A 19,423-nucleotide genomic window follows, 5' to 3' on the forward strand; every position below is an offset into this window, starting at 1 on the left:
GTTTAATAACAGAGAATGTTTTTTTTTTTTAAGAATGTTTGTTTTGAGATGGGGATACAAGAGGAAGGGTGTGCTTTTATATATGGAGAAGAAGAAGAGATTGAAGTAATTAAGTGAAGATTTAAGAATGGTGAAGTGAGAAAAGAGGAGGGAATGAGTTTTCTAACTAAAAGTGATACCTTTTTCTTGTATTTACTTTGGAACACATCGTATTCGCGATAATTGACCACCATCTTTGCCTCATCTACTGCCTCGTCCCCACAGACGGCCCCTTTGATCAATATGTTGCCCTAGGGGGTGGTCGTGGAGTGACCGAGGTAGGATTTATTGCTGTATCTCGTGGCTGCTGTAGCCTTCGCTATGTCTTATACTTCTGTAGGCATATGAGTAATCTTGTTGTTGCTACAGTGGTCCACATGGCTGATGTGGGAATTAGCATCATTGGTCAAGAGGGGAGACAAGCTGTCATGGCATCAGAATTTGCAATGGGGCAGTTCAGATTCTTGGTTCCCCTGTTACTAGTCCATGGGCATTGGAATTACCAGCGTATGGGATACATGATATTATACAACTTTTACAGGAATGGTGTGTTTGTTGTACTCCTATTTTGGGTGTGTTACATGTTATTATGCAGGCACTGTACGCTTGATAGGCTGCCATTATACAGAAGTCAGTTTTGATGGTGGATACGAGGGGTGTGAACGACTGGTTCTCTGTAAATTTGGATGCGGTCCATTGTTGGGGGGTTAAATGGATGAGGACAATGATGCAGTAAGTTGTGTGTCTCGAGTTCAGCTGAGCTTGCACATACGCATGAGGGAGGAGGGGATGAGCCCTCCGCGGACCCTCATGTCCGAATCAAACATGGGGCAGGCTGAGCTGTTCCCGGATAAGCATTTCGAAGGAGAGCGGAGGGGTTCGAGAAGACCCTTTGCAGATATGTCGTGGGGCTATCCGAATGAGTGCGGGGGGGATGAGCCCTCCGCAAACCCTTGTGTCTGAATCAAACATGGGGCAGGCTAAGCTGTTCCCAGATGTGCATTCTGAAGGAGAGCAGAGGGGTTCGAGAAGGGGGCGGATATGCTGTGGGACTATCCGAATGAGTGCGGTGGGGATGAGCCATCCGCGGACCCTCGTGTCCGAATCAAACATGGGGTAGGCTGAGCTGTTCCCGGATAAGCATTCCGAAGGAGAGCAGAGGGGTTCGAGAAGACCTTTCGTGGATATGTCATGGGGCTATCTAAATGAGTGCGGGGATATGAGCCATCCGCGGACCCTCGTGTCCGAATCAAACATGGGGCAGGCTGAGCTGTTCCTGGATTTCCAAAGGAGAGCGGAGGGGTTCGAGAAGACCCTTCGCGGATATGTCACGAGCCTATCCGAATGAGTGCAGGGGGATGAGCCCTCTGCGGACCCTCGTGTCTGAATCAAACATGGGGCAGGCTAAGCTGTTCCCGGATGTGCATTCCGAAGGGGAGCGGAGGGGTTAGAGAAGACCCTTCGCTGATATGTCGCGGGGTTATCCGAATGAGTGCGGGGGGATGAGCCCTCCACAGACCCTCGTGTCCGAGTCAAACATGGGGGCAAGCTGAGTTGCCCCTCATCAGACTACACTCTAGAGCATAGACAACAGGGGGGATGAGCCCTCCGCGGACATGAGATCCGAATCAAACATGGGGGCAAGCTGAGTTACCCCTCATCAACCTCCACTCTAGAGCATAGACAACTGGGGAGATGCGCCCTCCACAGATATGAGATCTGAATCAAACGTGGGGGCAAGCTGAGTTGCCCCTCATCAGACTACACTCCATAGCATAGACAATGGGGATGAGCCCCCGCGGACATGAGATCTGAATCAAACGTGGAGGCAAAGCCGAGTTGTTCTCTCAACTCCACTCCCCCGAGGCAGTGGGCTGGGGATGAGCCCTCATCGTTTGGAGTTCCAAATTGCAATTGGGAGCAAGCAACATATCCAGAAAGAACAATACTATTGAGTTCTACAAAAGAGAAATATAGAGAATGAGGCCCTTTGCGGATGGGATATCGAGTTCCATGAGTAAGTACAAAGGGGATGAGACCCTTGGCAGATACAATATTGAGTTCTACGAAAGGGAAATGAAAAGGTGAAACACTCCGCGAACATGGTAGTGATTTCTATGAAGGAGAGTTTATGGCTAGGCTGAGACACTCCGCGGACATAGCAGTGAGTTATGTGATGGAGAGCTTATGGCTGGGATGAGACACTCCGCGGATAGGGTAGTGAGTTCTGAGAAAGAGAAACGAAGGGGACGAGACACACCACGGACATGGTAGCGAGTTCTATGAAAGAGATATGGTGGCTGAGGTTAGACACTCCGCGGACATGGGGGCAAGCGGAGTTGTCCCTAGATATGCTTTGCGCTTTTCGAATGAGAGCAGAGGGGATGAGACCCTTCGAGGATCCAATGCTGAGTTCTATGAAAGAGAAATGAAGGGGACGAGACACTCCGCGGACATGGTAGCGAGATCTATGAAAGAGAAAAGGTGGCTGAGGTGAGACACTCCGCAGACATGGTAGTGAATTTTGTAGAGGGAAACGGATAGCTGGGTTGAGACACTTCGCTAGCATGAGGATTGAGTTTGAAGAGTGAGAGCGAAGGGGATGAGACCCTTCGTGGATACGCTAATGAGTTATATGAATGAGAACCGATGGATTGAGATACTTCACGGACATGATGATTGATGTGGAAGAGAAGTGCAAAGGGAAAGAGACCCTTCGAGGACTGATAATGAATTCTGTAAGGAGAGCTAATAGCAGAAAGAGAATGAGGATTTCGGGTCACGCGATCAAGGACGTTTAGCAAAGAAAATACTGCAAAAGTAAGACTCCTTCAGTCCCAGACTATCGAAAGAGGGATCGGGGAGTAGAGTTTATTTACGGCTGACGCTCACGGAACCATTGGAGATTTGCATAAAGAACCATAGCAAAGAGGCTAGAAAGATAGAGAAAGCGTAATCAAGAAAAGGGGCCATAAGAGATGTAATGCACCTACATATAACAGAAACTTATGGAGATATGAGATACACATAGTTTATCGGCGGAGGTTGGAGGACTCGGGTAGTGATGAGGGAAGAGCGAGATGAGTGGAGGACTATAATACAATTCGCGGCCAACAAAGTCGCAGAGTCAAGAAAGATGAGAGTGCAAAGTTCAAGAGTACACGGACAAAGAGAATATATAGGGACTGAGTACTTTACAGACATACGATCCAGTAGAAGAGTACATAGATATGAAACGTCCTAAGGAGAAGAAGACTGCGTACAGTCTCAGGATACTACGAATATTTAGAGTTCAAAGAGGGAGACAAGGAAGTTCAGAGACTTCTCGGGTCCGCTGTCGTCATCACCGCCGAACTCGAGAAGAGGCAAATGTAGTAGCCGTTTTCATAGATGGACCATAGCATGTATTGGGCCCAGAGAATAGGCCCAATACCATACTATGTCCCATGAAGTGAACCTAAGAGAGGGATATAAAAAGAAAATAGAGGGGAGGAGAGAGATGGGGGGAGCTCATAATGGAGGCAGAGAGGGCTGAGGGAAGAGAGGTGAACTACGGCGGCTTAATCCCGAAATGGGTACGTAGGCAACATAATTGGTGCAGCCGATCCAAAATGAGAGTCGTAATACGAGTAAAGTTATAGGGCGCGGAATTGGGTGCGACAGGGCTCTTGGCGGCTCCTTTCACAGCATAGCCATCGCCACTGCACACAGCTTTTGTACTCCTCAGCCAAAGGCTACTTCAATTATCTATGGTAAAGATTCATCTCTGCATGTACTTAAAACTTCCTTCAATCCAAATTCATCTTCAACTATTCCAAAATATAGAAATTTTACTCCTCGATCAGTTTTTGTAAATGAAACTACCAATAACAGTAGTATAAAAAGCGAGACAATCATAATCGTATGAAAGGAAGGGCCAAAGAAGAAGCTAACTTGGAGGTAGATGAGCTACCTCTTGTGGAAAATCACCATTCTCCATTTGTGAATTAATCAACACTCTAGCTGCACGGTGCAATGGTGATGAGGTATAATGAAATCAAGAAATTGACTTTCGGCACAATAAACACATGCAACTAAAATACGCATTCAAGGACCAAAATGAGAGGCATGGGTGCACTCATGACTTCAAAAGGAAAGAAAAAAAACACTAAATTTTCGGGAAAGGTCTGGAAGACTATATTGCAGTATGACAGTCGACTTATGAGAGACATTAGAATCACTCAAGCTCCATATCAACATGTCATCAGTTATATATGCTATGTCGCTCTAGGAAGAGAGTATTGACAGCCTCGTGAATTTAATGGAGCCAGGTATGCTAACGAGCTTTCAAATAGCACGCGTCGACAACTACGTCTATTCTTCGGAGGAACATTTATTCTCGAACCTCAAACATTGTTCAGAGCTGAGTTGCAAGCTACAATAGCTAATGACATATTTTCAGCTTTTAAAGGATTAAAATTTTAAAACTAATAACATACTGAATCAATCGACTTCACTGAAAAGAAGAAGCAATGTACTACACAATAAGCAAAGGAGATGGATACGCATATGCATGGTAGTTGTTACAGACCGATTTGGGATGATAGGGCCCAAAGGTTTGGAACATCCCATGGGCTGATGGGTCATCGCGGACTGGGGTGGACAGCAAGCCTTGGGCCGAAGTAGAGGGGATAGCACAGAAGGTGAGGGACAGGTGTGCGAAGTCAGAGAAGACACGTGGGTTTAGGAGAACCGAGGGATGAAAAGAAGATGAAGGGTAGAGCGCAAACTAAGGGATGAAGGAAGTATAAAGAAGAGGGGAACCCTAAAGAAAAAAGAAAAGAAGAAAAAGAGGGGAAAAGAGAAGTCTAAAAAAGAGAGGAGGTCACAACAATTGGCACCGTCCGAGGGGACTGAACTGACGACCACACCGGTTAAAAACCACGGTTCTAGGAGAAGAGATGGCACCATCGAAAAGAAAAGCGAGAGCGGAGACAGAAACGGAGGTCGGGGAAGCAAACGGTATAGGAGTGGACAACCAAGTAGAGGTAGGAGGAGAAACAGATCTGACGGTGGTGGAGAGAATGAGAGAGATGGAGGTAGAGATGGATAGGCTGAGGGAAGAGAATGAAAAGTTTAGAAGAGAGAGGGAAGCGGAAGAAACAAGAAGAGAGGAAAACATCATAGAAGATGAGTCTGATGAAGAAAGCTCAGATGGGGAACCTGTGCAGCCGTTAGATGGAGTAGAGAAGGGAGTAGAGCTAGATCCACAAATGGAAGGCGGTGGAATAGCAGATGGAGTCACATTACAGCAAGTTCAACACATGTTTGAAAGGGAAAGGGAAGCCATCCGACCAGTGCAGCAGGAGAACAGAGGAACGGCAAACCAGGTAATAGCGGCGCTCAGTCACAACCCGTTGGCGGTGGTGGTGAGGTCAACGGAGGTACCAAGGCGGTTCACACAACCCAGATTCGATAGATTTGATGGAAAGGGAGACCCGGTGCATCACATACAACATTTTCGCCAACAGTTAGCTTTATGGCAAGAGGATAAGTTTAATGGTTTATGGTGTATGCTTTTTCCGGCGAGTTTGAAAGATGGAGCTTCCGATTGGTTTTATCGGTTGCCAGCTGGAAGTATAGAGAAGTTCAGTGAACTAGAAAAGGCATTCGTCACTCATTACATTCATCAAAAGAAAAGAGCGGTAGACGTGTCCGCGCTGTTTTATGTGAAACAAGAAGACGGAGAATCACTAAGGAAATTTGTGTCCAGGTTCAACGCGGAGGCCATGAAAGTGGAGAATTTAGATGAGAAGACTGCAGTGATAGCTTTTAGGAATGGAGTTCGCCAAGGAAGTAGAGTACACATGTCCATAGTAAAAAATGAAGAAGTGATATCTAACTTGGCGGAACTGTATCCTAGATTGGAGAAGTATATAAGGTGTGAGGATTATATACCGCGGTCCACTAAAAAAGGGGGAAAAGGGGTCAGTACAGTGGAGAAAGATGATGAAAGAAGAGGCAAAGTGGACTACAAGGGAAAGGGGTACAAGGCGGAACGGCCTAGGGAAAGAGAGCGGAGGGAAGAAAGGGTCAGAAAACCATATCAGGAAAAGATATATACACGGTTGAACAAGCCTTTGGAGGAAATCTTTAGGGTTATAAGAGATCGACAGGATTACATGCCACCGCGGAATTACCCAAAGGAGAGGGCGGACAAGCCTTATTGCCAGCATCATCAGTTACGGAACCACGGCACCAACGAATGTTATGCTTTGAGGTGGTTGGTGCAGAAGATGATTGATGAAGGTCACTTGAGGGAGTTTGTCGCGGACAACAGAGAAGAGGGTAGGATACCTGAAGATTGCAGAATTATGGGAACTATCAATGTCATTTATAGCGGTGAAGTACCGACTCGGAATGGTCAAAGGGAAAAGGTAAGGCGGACAGTTCAGTTACAGCAGGTGTACGAGGTAAACTTGATGCCAAGAGCTATACCGCAGAGTCCGACCGGCTACAACAACATAGCGTTCACGGAGGAGGATAGAGAGAGGGTCCACCTTCCTCATGATGATGCATTGGTGGTAACTCTGGTAGTATGTAACTATCTTACAAAAAGAATTTTAATTGACTGTGGTAGTTCAGTAGATTTATTGTTCCGTTCTGCCCTAGACGAAATGCATATAGAGACATCGGCCTTGAAACCAGCTAGAAATAATTTGTTTGGTTTTAATGGGAGTATGACTGAACCCATAGGAGAAATAGAATTGCCCGTATCTGCAGGCCCAGTCACAGTCATGACCACGTTTATGGTAGTAGACTCCGCGTCCCAGTATAATATGATTTTGGGACGCAAATGGATTCATGCGATGAAAGCCGTCCCATCCACTTATTATCAGGTCGTAAGGTTTCCTTCGTCAAACAGGACGTATGAGATTAGGGGAGATCAGTTTGCGGCACAGTCGAGTCATTTTGCCACAGTAAAAGATATGTTGAAAGGAAGTACACGATCGGAAGGTCCAAAACACCCAAGGAAGGCATAGCAATTACAGATAGGACTGTCCGCGGACACACCTATACCGCGGACAGAGTCCAAGACAATGGAAGAGGTAGAAATGGTTAACTTGGGAGAAACGGAGGAGGAGAAACTAACGGGTGTAGGATCGTTGTTACCAGAGACATGGAAAAAAGAGCTGATAGAATTTTTGAGCAGGAATAAGGATGTGTTTGCTTGGTCTGTGGAGGAGATATCCGGAATAGACCCGGAGATTGTATGTCATCGGTTGAACATGAATGAAGATGCAAGGCCAGTGAAACAGAGGCCACGAAGTGTGCGCCCACAGTATGAAGATAGTATCAAAGAAGAGATTGGAAAATTACTAAGGGCAGGAATCATAAAAGACAATGTGTACCCCACTTGGCTCTCTAATATTGTGGCAGTACCAAAGAAGAATGGCAAGGTGCGCATGTGCGTGGACTTCACAGATGTTAACAGAGAATGCCCAAAAGACAGTTATCCGATGCCCAAGGTGAACGAGCTGGTGGACCGAACAGCCGGGTTCAAAATATTCTCATTTCTTGACACTTCCATGGGGTACAACCAAGTGGAGATGTATGAGCCAGATCAGATTAAGACTGGATTTGTCGTTAATGGAGGGACTTATTGTTATACTCGGATGCCCTTTGGTCTTAAGAATGCAGGTGCAACATTTCAGAGGTTGGGGGAAAAAATGTTCGCGGACAAGATAAGGAAAAGGATGGAAGTTTACATCGACGATATGGTGGAAAAAAGCATGACGGAGGAAGAACACATGAAAGGTCTGGAGGAAACTTTTGGGATATTGAGGAAGCACAGAATGAAGTTGAATCCGGAAAAATGCACATTTGGGGTGTCGTCTGGGAAATTTTTGGGCTATATAGTTACTCAGAGGGGAATCGAAGCCAATCCAGAACAGATTAGATCTTTGGACAATATGCCATCACCGCGGACTAAGAAAGATGTGCAGGTATTGGCAGGAAGAATAACAGCGTTGAACATATTCATTTTAAAATCGTCTGACAAATGCAAGCCTTTGTATCAGTTGCTTAAGAAGACGACTGACTTTGAATGGACAGATGAATGTGAACGAGCCTTCCAAGAACTTAAGAAGTACATGGGACAAGCACCAATACTTTGGGGCCATGCCCAGGGGAAAAGCTATATTTGTACCTCGCGGTGTCGGATTTTGCAATCAGCTCTGTGTTGGTTCGTCTAGAGAACGGAGTAGAGTATCCGGTATACTTTCAAAGTAAAACATTGTTAGACGCAGAGACAAGATACAGCAGGATAGAAAGATTTGCTTTAGCGCTAGTATTCTCCGCACTAAAACTAAAACCTTATTTTGAATCTCATTCAGTTATTGTCATGACTAATTTACCTTTAAAGCAGGTTCTGAAAGCAGAAAAATCAGGGAGAATGCTCAAGTGGGCTATTTTGTTGGGTCCATATGAGATAGAATACCAAGTTCGGACCGCGGAGAAAGCTCAAGCAGTGGCAGACTTTCTAGCAAAATTCCCTGCGGAGGATCCAACGTGGGGTGCGGACATGGAAATCGAAGCTGAAGCCATGGAGGCCGCGGACGAAAATGACCCGTGGAACAAAAAGAATGGCTGGAGGGTGTTCACGGATGGATCATCCGCTGATACTGGGAGTGGAGCTGGCGTGGTGCTGGTTACTCCAGAGAACGCAAGGTTAGAACTTTCTATGAAACTTGGATTCAATGCATCTAACAATGAAACAGAATACGAGGCAGTATTAGCAGGATTGGAGTTGGCAGAGAAGGCGGGAGTCACAGAGTTAACAGTCTATACAGATTCGAATTTGGTAGTTTGCCAAGTCAATGGAGGGTTCACAGCTAGATGTCCGAGGATGGTTAAATATTTACATGAGTTGAACATGGCGGCAGCGAGGTTCCAGTCAATCAAGTTTGTGCATTTGAACAGAGGAGAGAACGTATTACGCGGATGCACCGGCTTATGTCGCAAAGAATGATAGAGGGGGATGAAGGCGAACAATTAATGTTCAATACAGGAAACATCCGAGAACTTGGCATGAAGTGGCAGCGGATGTCTGAGGATGATGTAGAGCCCTAAGGACCGGGGTCACGGAAATGAAAGGCTTCTTGGAAGGAAGAGAAATAGAAGACCCGAAAGAAAAAAGGAGACTGGAACAAACCGCTAGGAGATACACTATGGTGGATGGGGATTTGTATAGAAAGAACTCTGGAGGACCGTTGCTTCGATGCCTTAACCCAAAGCAAGCCAACGAAGTTTTGGCAGAGTTTCACGAAGGAGAGTGTGGTAGTCACTCCGCAGGAAGAACCACCGCGCACCGTCTTTTAAGTCAAGGGTACTATTGGCCACATATGAAAAGAGATTCTACGACATACTCCCAGAAGTGCGTCAAGTGTCAAATGCATGCGAAACTAATTTTTACTCCAGCAGAGCCTCTACATAACATTTTCAGTCCGTGGCCTTTTGCAATGTGGGGGATGGATGTTGTCGGACCAATGCCTATGGCACCAGGGAAAAGGCGTTTCATGTTGGTCGCCACAGACTATTTTACAAAATGGGTTGAAGCGGTGGCCCTACAACAAGTTAAGGAGCAGCATGTGATAAAGTTTCTATGAGAAAACATTTGTGCGATTCGGCCTACCATATAAGGTTATAGCTGATAATGGTAGCCGCCCGCATGATCTAAAGTCAAAGCTTTTCTTCAATCTTACGGAATCAAACAAGGTTTTTCAACACCCGGAAACCCAGAAGGTAATGGACAAGCAGAAGCTTCTAACAAATGTATCTTGGACAATTTGAAACGCAAGTTGGAAGATAGGAAAGGACAATGGGCGGACGACCTATATAGTGTACTCTGGGCGTATAGGACAACACCGCGGAGTTCAACTGAGGAATCACCGTTCGTGCTATCATATGGTATGGAGGCAGTTATACCACCTGAAATGATCACCTCGACCACCAAATTGAAAACGGTGGAGTCAGGTCTTAATGAAGCTATCATTCGAAAAGATCTGGTGTTGGTGGAAGAGGTTAGGGCGGTAGCTCGAATGAAATTGATAAACTATCATAGAAGGATCCAGAAAAGATACAACAAACGCACAAGGGAACGAAAGTTCATAGCAGGGGACATGGTGCTGCGAAGAATAATGGGGAACACCAAGGAGTCAAAGGATGGGAAGTTAGGACCGAATTGGGAGGGGCCGTACCTCGTCATTGGTATAGGTCCTAATGGAACTTACAAGCTAAAGTATCCCAATGGACCAGAGATAGACAAATTGTGGAACATAAGGTTATTAAAAAAGTTTTATATGTAATGGATGGTAGTACCTCCTTGAAAGAAGTCTGCGACCTGGACATGTATATAGTATCTAGATACATCGATATATATATATATATATATATATATATATATATATATATATATATATAGGATGTTAAATGTTGATTATCGGAAAGGTGTTTTGGTGTATTGCAAAGGAGATATAAGAAAAATGATATTAGGGTATTGTAAATCGGTTATCAGAACTGGGGCAGATATTAGTTGTCCCGGACACGGTGTGGCAAACCAGTCCAAAACAAAACTGGGGCAGATATTAGTTGTCCTGGACATGGTGTGGCAAACCAGTCCAAAACAAAACTGGGGCAGATATTAGTTGTCCCGGACACGGTATGGCGTATGGCATACCTGTCTAAAACAAAACCGGGGCAGATATTAGTTGTCCCAGACAATGTATGGCAAACCGGTCCAAAACATAACTGGGGGCAGATAGTAGTTGTCCCCGGACTCGGCATTGGTGTAAGAATATAAACAAATAGTACGAGTCCATGAAGAGTTGGAATGCAAAATGAGTTAAAGAGATAGTTTTACAATGTATGTGTAAAAGAAGCACGATATAACGTTAAAGTCATAAAATGGACATGAATCACAAAACAGAACAGGTTCACGGTATGAATTCCGTTGTATTTTCTTTGGCTCCAATCTCTAATAACTACGTCTTAATCAAATTCATTTGGATGCAAGAACATCCGAAGTGTTAGGTGCATCGAAGGGGCTTCACGATGAGCATAATATTAAGCAAAGCAAGAAATATAGAATTGTGGGTAACATAGTTTTCACCGATTTCGTACATATAGAAACCGCACAAAAACTAGGGGGCATAGCGGGGAAATAAGTATAGGCAAACAAGAGACTTAGACATTTAAAGATGTTCAAAAGGGGAAAGTTAAACAGGCAAAAGAGACCGACGTGCCTGGAATACCAGGAAATACACGATGGCCAAAATTAGACAATCTAAGTGGAATTCAAAATTCAAAATAAGCATCACAGACAATAGTCAGATGCGCATGTTTCCATCACGGACAATGGTTAGCTTCGCATGCCTCCATCACGGACAAGGGGTCATCTTCGCATACCTCCATCACGGACAAGGGTTCCTGGATAGTATTGACGGCGGTCAAAGCTTCGGGAATGACATCTATTGCGGTGGACAAGTCCGCAAATGCGTTATCAGTCGTCTCTTGAGGGATCACGAAAGGGTTGGGAGGAAGTTCGGTAACAACAAGAGATGGCGGAGTGGAATCCATAGGAGAGGGTCTTGGTGCTAGAACTGACTTTTTCGGACCTGTTAATTCTTTGCGGACCTGCTTAACTGCTAAAGCAGTGTGCTCCTCAGCTTCTTTCCGGTACTCTTCGCAGACACGAGTAATTTCCTTAGAATACAGCTTCTGAAGTTCAACCTCTCTATCTTTTAGGCACTTCTTCAAGGCTTTATCTTGAGACTTCAAAAGATTTTCTTTTTCAGTACGTAGGGTCTCGATCTCGAGTCGAGCAGCGTCCCTTTCAACAAGGAGCTGGTCACATTTGGCGCGAAGGCCAGACTTACCATCAGCACCGTAGAGTTCTGCCTTCATCCTTCGACCCTGGCTAGCATAGAGGTTGAAAGCACGAACAAGGTGGAGAGAATCCAGAGATGCCTGCAGGCAAATTTAACATAAGTAGCAAGCAGAACCATGCGAATGTATAATGAAAAGAAAGAGGTTAGAACCGACGATAGCCTGGTTGTCATAGTAGGAATGGCGACAGTGCATGAATCGCAAGCTCAAAATCTTAACAAAGAAACACTACAGAATTTTAGCACTGCCAAATGGCGCAGAGGCTAGTCAAAGAAAATACCATCCAACAATCGCAGATGTGCTTGTGTTTGCAGTGGTAAGATTCTTTCACTTAAAAGACAGTTCCCTGTTTACCTTAGTGTCAGCGATGCCCAATACAAACTTTAACCATCACCAGTTCACCAACAACATCTGATGGGAGGGCTGATTGACAGGGGGTTTTGTGAAACCATACATTGGGTTATTCAACAAGCAGGGTAGGATTAAGAATCACATGGAAATGTTAGGAGAGTTAAAATACATCAAAAATAGTTTTCAGATCAAAAGAAAAGTGTTCGCGACGGGAGCACATACAATCCAGCGTGGGACAAATGGTACTTTTAATCAAAAGAGTGTTTACTCCGTAAGCATCTGTGGTACTATGGTACTGATGGAGGAAAGTGCATAATCCAGCCATAGAAGGAGCCCACTGAACTCTTTTAACATGGATATATGAGTGAGACCATAGAATCTGGCATTGTCCAGCTAGCCTAGTAGGAAAGAATACTTAACTGTTTATATCAAACATCACTAATTTAAGTCGTTTATCAAGCATCTTCACTGCAGCTAGTGGCCGAACAAATGTTAGCTGATTCCAAGATCAGTTCTCTCTCCCCTCCTAAATTCTAAAGTCAGACAAGTCAATTCCGCCATGTAAACTTATCGACATCTAGGGTATGAATATGAAATTATATGGTTCAAAGCCCATACATGATCCAACTATCCAACCATTTGTCCATTAGTACATACCAAAACCTTAAAAGTTTACTCATGAAGACCCTTAAGAATGCAAGAGACTGCAAAAAAAATGATTTGTTCATAATCCTTGGATAGTGCAATGAACAACGTAATTAAATCAAGATGCTGGATGATGGTAGAGTGAAGTTATATGTAATTCTAGTTATTGGAATTTCACCTCATATTATTGAGAGTTCATAAACCCTCCCAAACTAAGTCTAGCTTACAGGGATTCAGGAAATGCGGTAATCTAATCTATCCATCGGGGTGAGAAATTAAGAAAATTGAATTAATCTCGTACTAAAACTAGAATGGAATGCAACTAACTAGCCAGAAATATAAAAGGATACTTACACGTTCTAGGCTTTGATAGAGAGAGAAGTGCATTGGTCCGCGGTGAGACCATCGATGGCATAAGCCAAATCATTTGGGAGGTGAGCCCCGTGAAACATAGCGGAAGCTACATCGAGTCCCTGTAAAACTGAATCTGCGAAGTAAGCAAGGGACGAGTAGGCAGCTTTTGATGAAGAAAGAGGGTGGGCATCAGCGACAACTTTAGCCTTATAGCCACCACGGTTATCTGTAGAGTCTTTCTCCTTTTCGGGTGGGCGGGGAGAGGCGTGCTTCTGCGAGAAGAATTCAGTAGAGCCAAAGAGGAGCCAGCTTCAGTTCGAGGCCTTTTAGCCAAATTTGGGGCCGCGACGACCCCTTGATCATCACTATCTGAGTCCTGGTTGACACTGGGGAAAAGCTTAGGGGCTGGGGCAAACTTCATGGTCTTAGTCTGAGACAGATGTGGATCTATGGCCGGGTGTTCTTCCCACTAACGTAGCGCCGCAAAATTCTGAACAAAAGGGGGTTCACTGTCCGATAAAACAGTGGGAGAACATGAAACACTATCTGCTATCCTTTTCTTGTGAGGTGAAGCTTGACGGCTCTTAGTTGTATGCTTAGGCGGGATCTCGCACCGAGAAGCAGCAGACTAGAATGGAAGACGGTAGAGGGGGTGCTTGTGCTCCCTAATGCAATATAGACTATCGTCGGAGAGAATAGGATATCCTGTATCTGCGGACAAACCGAGAAATGGATATTGATCATTCCCTAGATCTCTTATACGTTGTAGCAATGAAGATATCCCACCTGGTCCGCCTTTGGAGTCTGCGTACCAACCTGTGAATTAAGAACAACAAACTAAGACATAGGTAAACTATGAATAATAAAGGGAGTATAGCTATAACTCACCCCCAAAACGGAATTTGGAATAATTCAAACGAACACGAGGTTCAGCTTCCGCAGACTTCCAGTTGCCAGACAAATATAAAGGAAATAATTCCCAGTCTTTATCAGAGCCAGGGAGATTTAGAATAAACGACTTCCTACCAGAACGAGAGCAGAAATAATGATAGCCGACACCCTTAGCTTTGGTGGTTCTCTTCAGGTAGAAATTTGAAGATAGGTCGCGGCAACTAATTTTAGTAGAATTATGTTTGTTATAAAAATTGGCCGCGAACAAGACTCTCCAGAAGTTGCCAGTCCCTTGACTAGGAGATATACGATAAAAATTGCACACTTCGCGGTCAAGGTCGGTTAAAGGAAAGCGCAAACCGGCCGCGATTTGGCCAACCGTAGCTACTAGGCATCCCTTTTGAAAGGGGGCTAAGTGTGGAAATTGAGTTAACTTTGGCACAAACTCGATTCCAACATTGTCAGGGATTTCAAACGCTAAGCGAACAGCCTCGAGGTCAGGCCGTCTAAGAGTGGCAGCCAGGGGTTCGAGGACTGACTGTTCTGAAGTGGATTGAGTTGATCCTGAGAGGGAAAGGGGTGAAAGATTGGCCATGAACTGGTTAATTGACAGTCCTATTGACTACAAAAGGATGAAGATGAGATGGCGGCTAAAAACTACAAAGCCCAATACAAAAAAGACGGCTGTTGGGATGGGGAAGGAGGTTTTGGAGAGAGAGATTTTGACAAAAACGAAATAGATAAAGCAAAATTAGAACAATAAAAAGAATAAAAAGGAGTAAGATGAGTTGATCTAACCTTGAAGTAACTAAAAATTTGGAAGAACTTCATTCCCCCACGCAAAACCAAGGGATTTCACTGGTTTGGTGGGTGGGAGGGGCGAAAAAGGTCGAGGTTGAAGAGGCTTAATGGAGTTTGAGGTGGGAGAAAGAATGAAGAGAGAAACAAGGTCGGGGGTGAAGAAGTAAGGGAGGTGGCTCGGATCCCTAGAGTTTTCAAAGCAACCTAAGAAAAATCGACACCGGGCTTCTATAGTACAAAGAGAGTCAAGAGGTTGAAGAGTATTTGGGGTTCTTGGCATCATGAGCCCAAAGATGGTCCACGCTCCCAAGAAGGGCAACTATTCTTCTGACCGATTTGGGATGATAGGGCCCAAAGGTTTGGAACATCCCATGGGCTGATGGGTCATCGATTGGGGTGGACAAGCAAGCCTTGGGCGAAAGAGGGATAGCAATGATGAAGGTGAGGGACAGGTGTGCGAAGTCAGAGAAGACACGTGGGTTTAGGAGAACCGAGGGATGAAAAGAAGATGAAGGGTAGAGCGCAAACTAAGGGACGAAGGAAGTATAAAGAAGAGGGGAACCCTAAAGAAAAAAGAAAAGAAGAAAAAGAGGGGAAAAGAGAAGTCTAAAAAAGAGAGGAGGTCACAACAGTAGTAACTTAGTAACTAAGACATCCAAACTAGGTTGGCACCCATAAGTTAGCATAGGAATTCAGATATAATATGAATAATTTGTATAGGAATTCATGCTTACCTGATGATTGTAAAGATAACGGCGCAAATGCTCAGAAACATAGGGCCACCATAATCCCCTGGCCAATGCCCACCGTGCGCCCTTTTTAACATCGTCCAGACTCCAGACTCCAGACTTTAGAACCGAGGTTGGATATTCTAGTCGAGAGAGTTCAGTTCGGTTAAATAGAATTAATTAGACAAAAATAAACGGGGATGTGGCTCTTCTAAACTTGTTTGCTGATATGATACAAACTTTCGCCGCAGTTGGTATATCAGGGTTCGAATCCCTGCATCTCCAAAACAAATTTTTTATTTTTATTTTTTGCTACTCTTTTTTCCTCAGTTTTATGTATCCACTCTTTCGATTCGATATGTATGTCTACACGAGTGGAAGACCAAGATATTGGCATTTGGCTGGATTAAGACAAAATTTTCACATTAGATTGTTTTTGTTCCTAATATAATAAATAGATATTAATTAGCCAAAATAAACGGAGATGTAGCCCAAAACTATTCAGTACGATCAGATACCGACTAGCTTGGCATTGGACAATCAGGGTTCGAATCCCTGCATCTCCATTTTTTATTATTTTTAGTTATATAATAATATAAGCCTTTCCCTCAGCTTTGCCTATTTTTCGTGTCTATTGCTTCCATTGATTTTTCTACATATTAATCAATTTATTTTGACCTTTTACAGAGAAACTGCTTTATAGTGGCTGCAAGTTTAAAAACATTTGTATCCGGTGATTCGCAAAAGAATTGTTTTAGCATCAACTTTAGATAAAGTGCCATGCTGAAGAATCGCGAGTAGACTGTACGTACGTATAAATCCACTGTTTTACTAGTTTGTTTTGATGGACTAAAAGACTTTGTTATCTTGTGCAACTTCTAGGCAAAACTTTAAATTATCATTTGAGTCCATGAATATGGTTCTCACAACTCAATCCATGTGGTACGCCAGCTATTAATCAAATAGAAAAAATATGAAGATCTTTCTACAGGGACATGACCAGTAACAGAGAAGGTCCTTGTGCAGTTGTGCGTGAAATTTGGTTGTCTACCAAACGGACTGGAGGCAGTAGGTGTAAGAACTTGTGCAGCTTAGAGAAGTTTGTGTCGCTCTGGAAATCTAATATTGGAACATCTTACAACTGATCAGTCCTTCAATGGGTGTGTGCCAGATCAAGGGCATATATTTCTCAATGCCGGCGTCTTGACCGATAGACCAAGAATGATAATCAATGGACTCAAGTTACAGGTTGCTGATGGTTTATTGTTTACTATTTCGTCTGACCATTGCCAATCACCGCCTCCAAAATCCACGAAGCTCTTCCAATAGTCTTAACCTTGTTAGAGTCGCCCATCGATGAACTTGGTTCTCACAACTCAAGCAATGTGGTGGGTGCACCAGCAATTAATCCAGAAAATATATGAACATCTTTTTGTAGGAGACATGACAAGTAACAGAGTAAGTACATGTAAGCGAAATTTGGCTTTGTCTACCAAAGGGACAGTAGCCAACACATGGAATGCAAATGAATCATTCTACAATTGATCCGACTATAACGTTTGGAGCAACGTTGATTGATAAGTGTTGTTTTTTATGTTCCTAACTCACACTTAATTCAAATACTTTACTCACAAATTCACGTTGATGCACAAATAAAACAAATACCAACACTCGTCGCCCACATCAGTTTACACAAATTATTTTCTAGTAGCACCAAACTAACATATAAAATGACTAGGTTACCCTTAGTGAAATTGCAATAACTTGGGAAACTGCACATTTAATTTATCATAGTACATGGGTCTCATAAATATTTAACATTAATTCATGTAATAAGTGTGACATAAATTTGGCTTTTGAAAAATTAAACTTATAATATATATTATTATTTTTTATATATGAACTATGTGCAATATATAAAGTGTATAAAGTGTTAAGGATCATATGCTATCTCTGGGTCCCAAGATTAGATATCCAAGTCAGAAGGCATAGTCTTTAATCAACATATATGTTTTTTTTCATAAATTTAAACACAAATTATATTATTTATAAGACAGGAAATAAATAAGTATATGTTATAATGATATTATATGATAGTTATCTATGGTAATGGAGTATTAAATCAAACTCTACTAACCAAACATATCGTATTTTGATGGTTATATGAACTCCACTAAAACGAACTCCAAATGAACTCCACCACTTAACTCAATGAACTAAAAGTTGATTTTTTGTGGAGATGTTTTCCATACAATAGAGATCATCCTCACAAAAAATCACCATTTCATTGAAGATGTATAAACCTCATCAAAAATCATTTAGAAAGTTATGAAATTATCCAACGGTCAAGATTTTTTTAATTTCGATACAATTTTTGACAAGGTTAGACATATTCAATTGAGCTGATTTTTGGTGGAGGTATTCTCCATCATGAGATGTACACATCCACAAAAAATTAGTCCTCAGTTCATTTTGTAAGTTCATTTTTATGAGTGGAGTAACTTTGGAGTCGCTATAAGGTGGAGTTCATATAACCATCCCCTTCAACGACATTACACATTATAGTTGGTTATATATGCTTAACATTAGTTCGTGTAATAATTAAGTGGGACATAATTGTTACGTCCTAGACATTAAAACCGCCTTCGTTTCACCCCGTGGGAATCGTTTTATTTCTGTTAATTAGTTATTGCAACTATGATAGTTGCGTGTAGTTTCCTATTGGTTAGCATCCGTATCGTTGGAAGATAAGCTTGAGCTTCATAAGCTACTCAAGGTATGTGTTCATTATGTTGATTTTCGAACACATGGTGCTTATTTACTCTTTACCCACCTTGACTGATTCTTTTATGGATTCTTTCATCTAAAATTGCAAGTTTGTCTTAACAAAATTGAAATTATATAGTGAAAAGAAAAAAACAACAATTGAAATTTGGGAATCCTGCCTTATACAATTTATGATTTTATTGGACATTAAATTTTATATAGAACAGTTTTGGGCATTAAATTCCTATAGAACTATTTTATTGGACATTAAATTCATGATTTATAATCTTTTTTCTTTCTATGCGAAAATTTTATTGGACATTAAAATGACCTTCATTTACCCTGTGGAAATCGTTTTATTTCTTTTAGTTATTGCAACTATGATAGTTGTGTCCTATTGGTCGGCATCCGCATCGTTGGAAACTGAGCTCGAGCTTCAAAAACTACTCAAGGTATGTGTTCATTTTGATTTTCAAACACTTCCAACAATTATACGCATTGGAGCATAGAATACGTTTGACGGTTTTTAACATGGTTGTGATGGCACCATGTGGCAATTGGAGGGCAAAATGTTTAATATTTCCGAATGTTCGAAAGATTCGCAATAATTCGCGATTTTTTACTTTGAAACGAAGAATACGGATTTTGCAGAATTTTCTCTCAAAAATCCGGTTCGGTTCAAAAAAAAAAAAAAAATGAATGAAAATTCGGTAGCGTTTTTGTTATTTTTTATGTACTTTATGTTCTCATTCTTACTTTAAGTCCCTCACTCTTACATTTTTAGTAATAAATTAATTCAAAAACTTTGTTTTTATACTTTTTGGGCAATATTTAAATTGTCATATCATAGTGTGTGTATTTTAAATTTTGAACACTAATTTCAATCCAAAAACAAATAAATAAAGGTATCATTCAATTGGTTT

At 42.6% G+C, this 19,423-nt stretch overlaps 1 protein-coding gene across 1 annotated transcript; it reads left to right on the forward strand.

Annotated features, from left to right (window-relative positions):
* The first annotated feature begins 4,979 nt into the window (after positions 1-4,979).
* LOC147515218 (uncharacterized) lies at positions 4,980-7,061 on the forward strand. Its single transcript, XM_086592828.1, has one exon. The coding sequence runs from the start codon at positions 4,980-4,982 to the stop codon at positions 7,059-7,061; it is 2,082 nt and encodes a 693-aa protein (XP_086448954.1).
* Positions 7,062-19,423: the final 12,362 nt, after the last annotated feature.

Source organism: Coptis chinensis, chromosome 2 (assembly GCF_015680905.1).
Source record: "Coptis chinensis isolate HL-2020 chromosome 2, ASM1568090v1, whole genome shotgun sequence".
NCBI lineage: Eukaryota > Viridiplantae > Streptophyta > Magnoliopsida > Ranunculales > Ranunculaceae > Coptis > Coptis chinensis.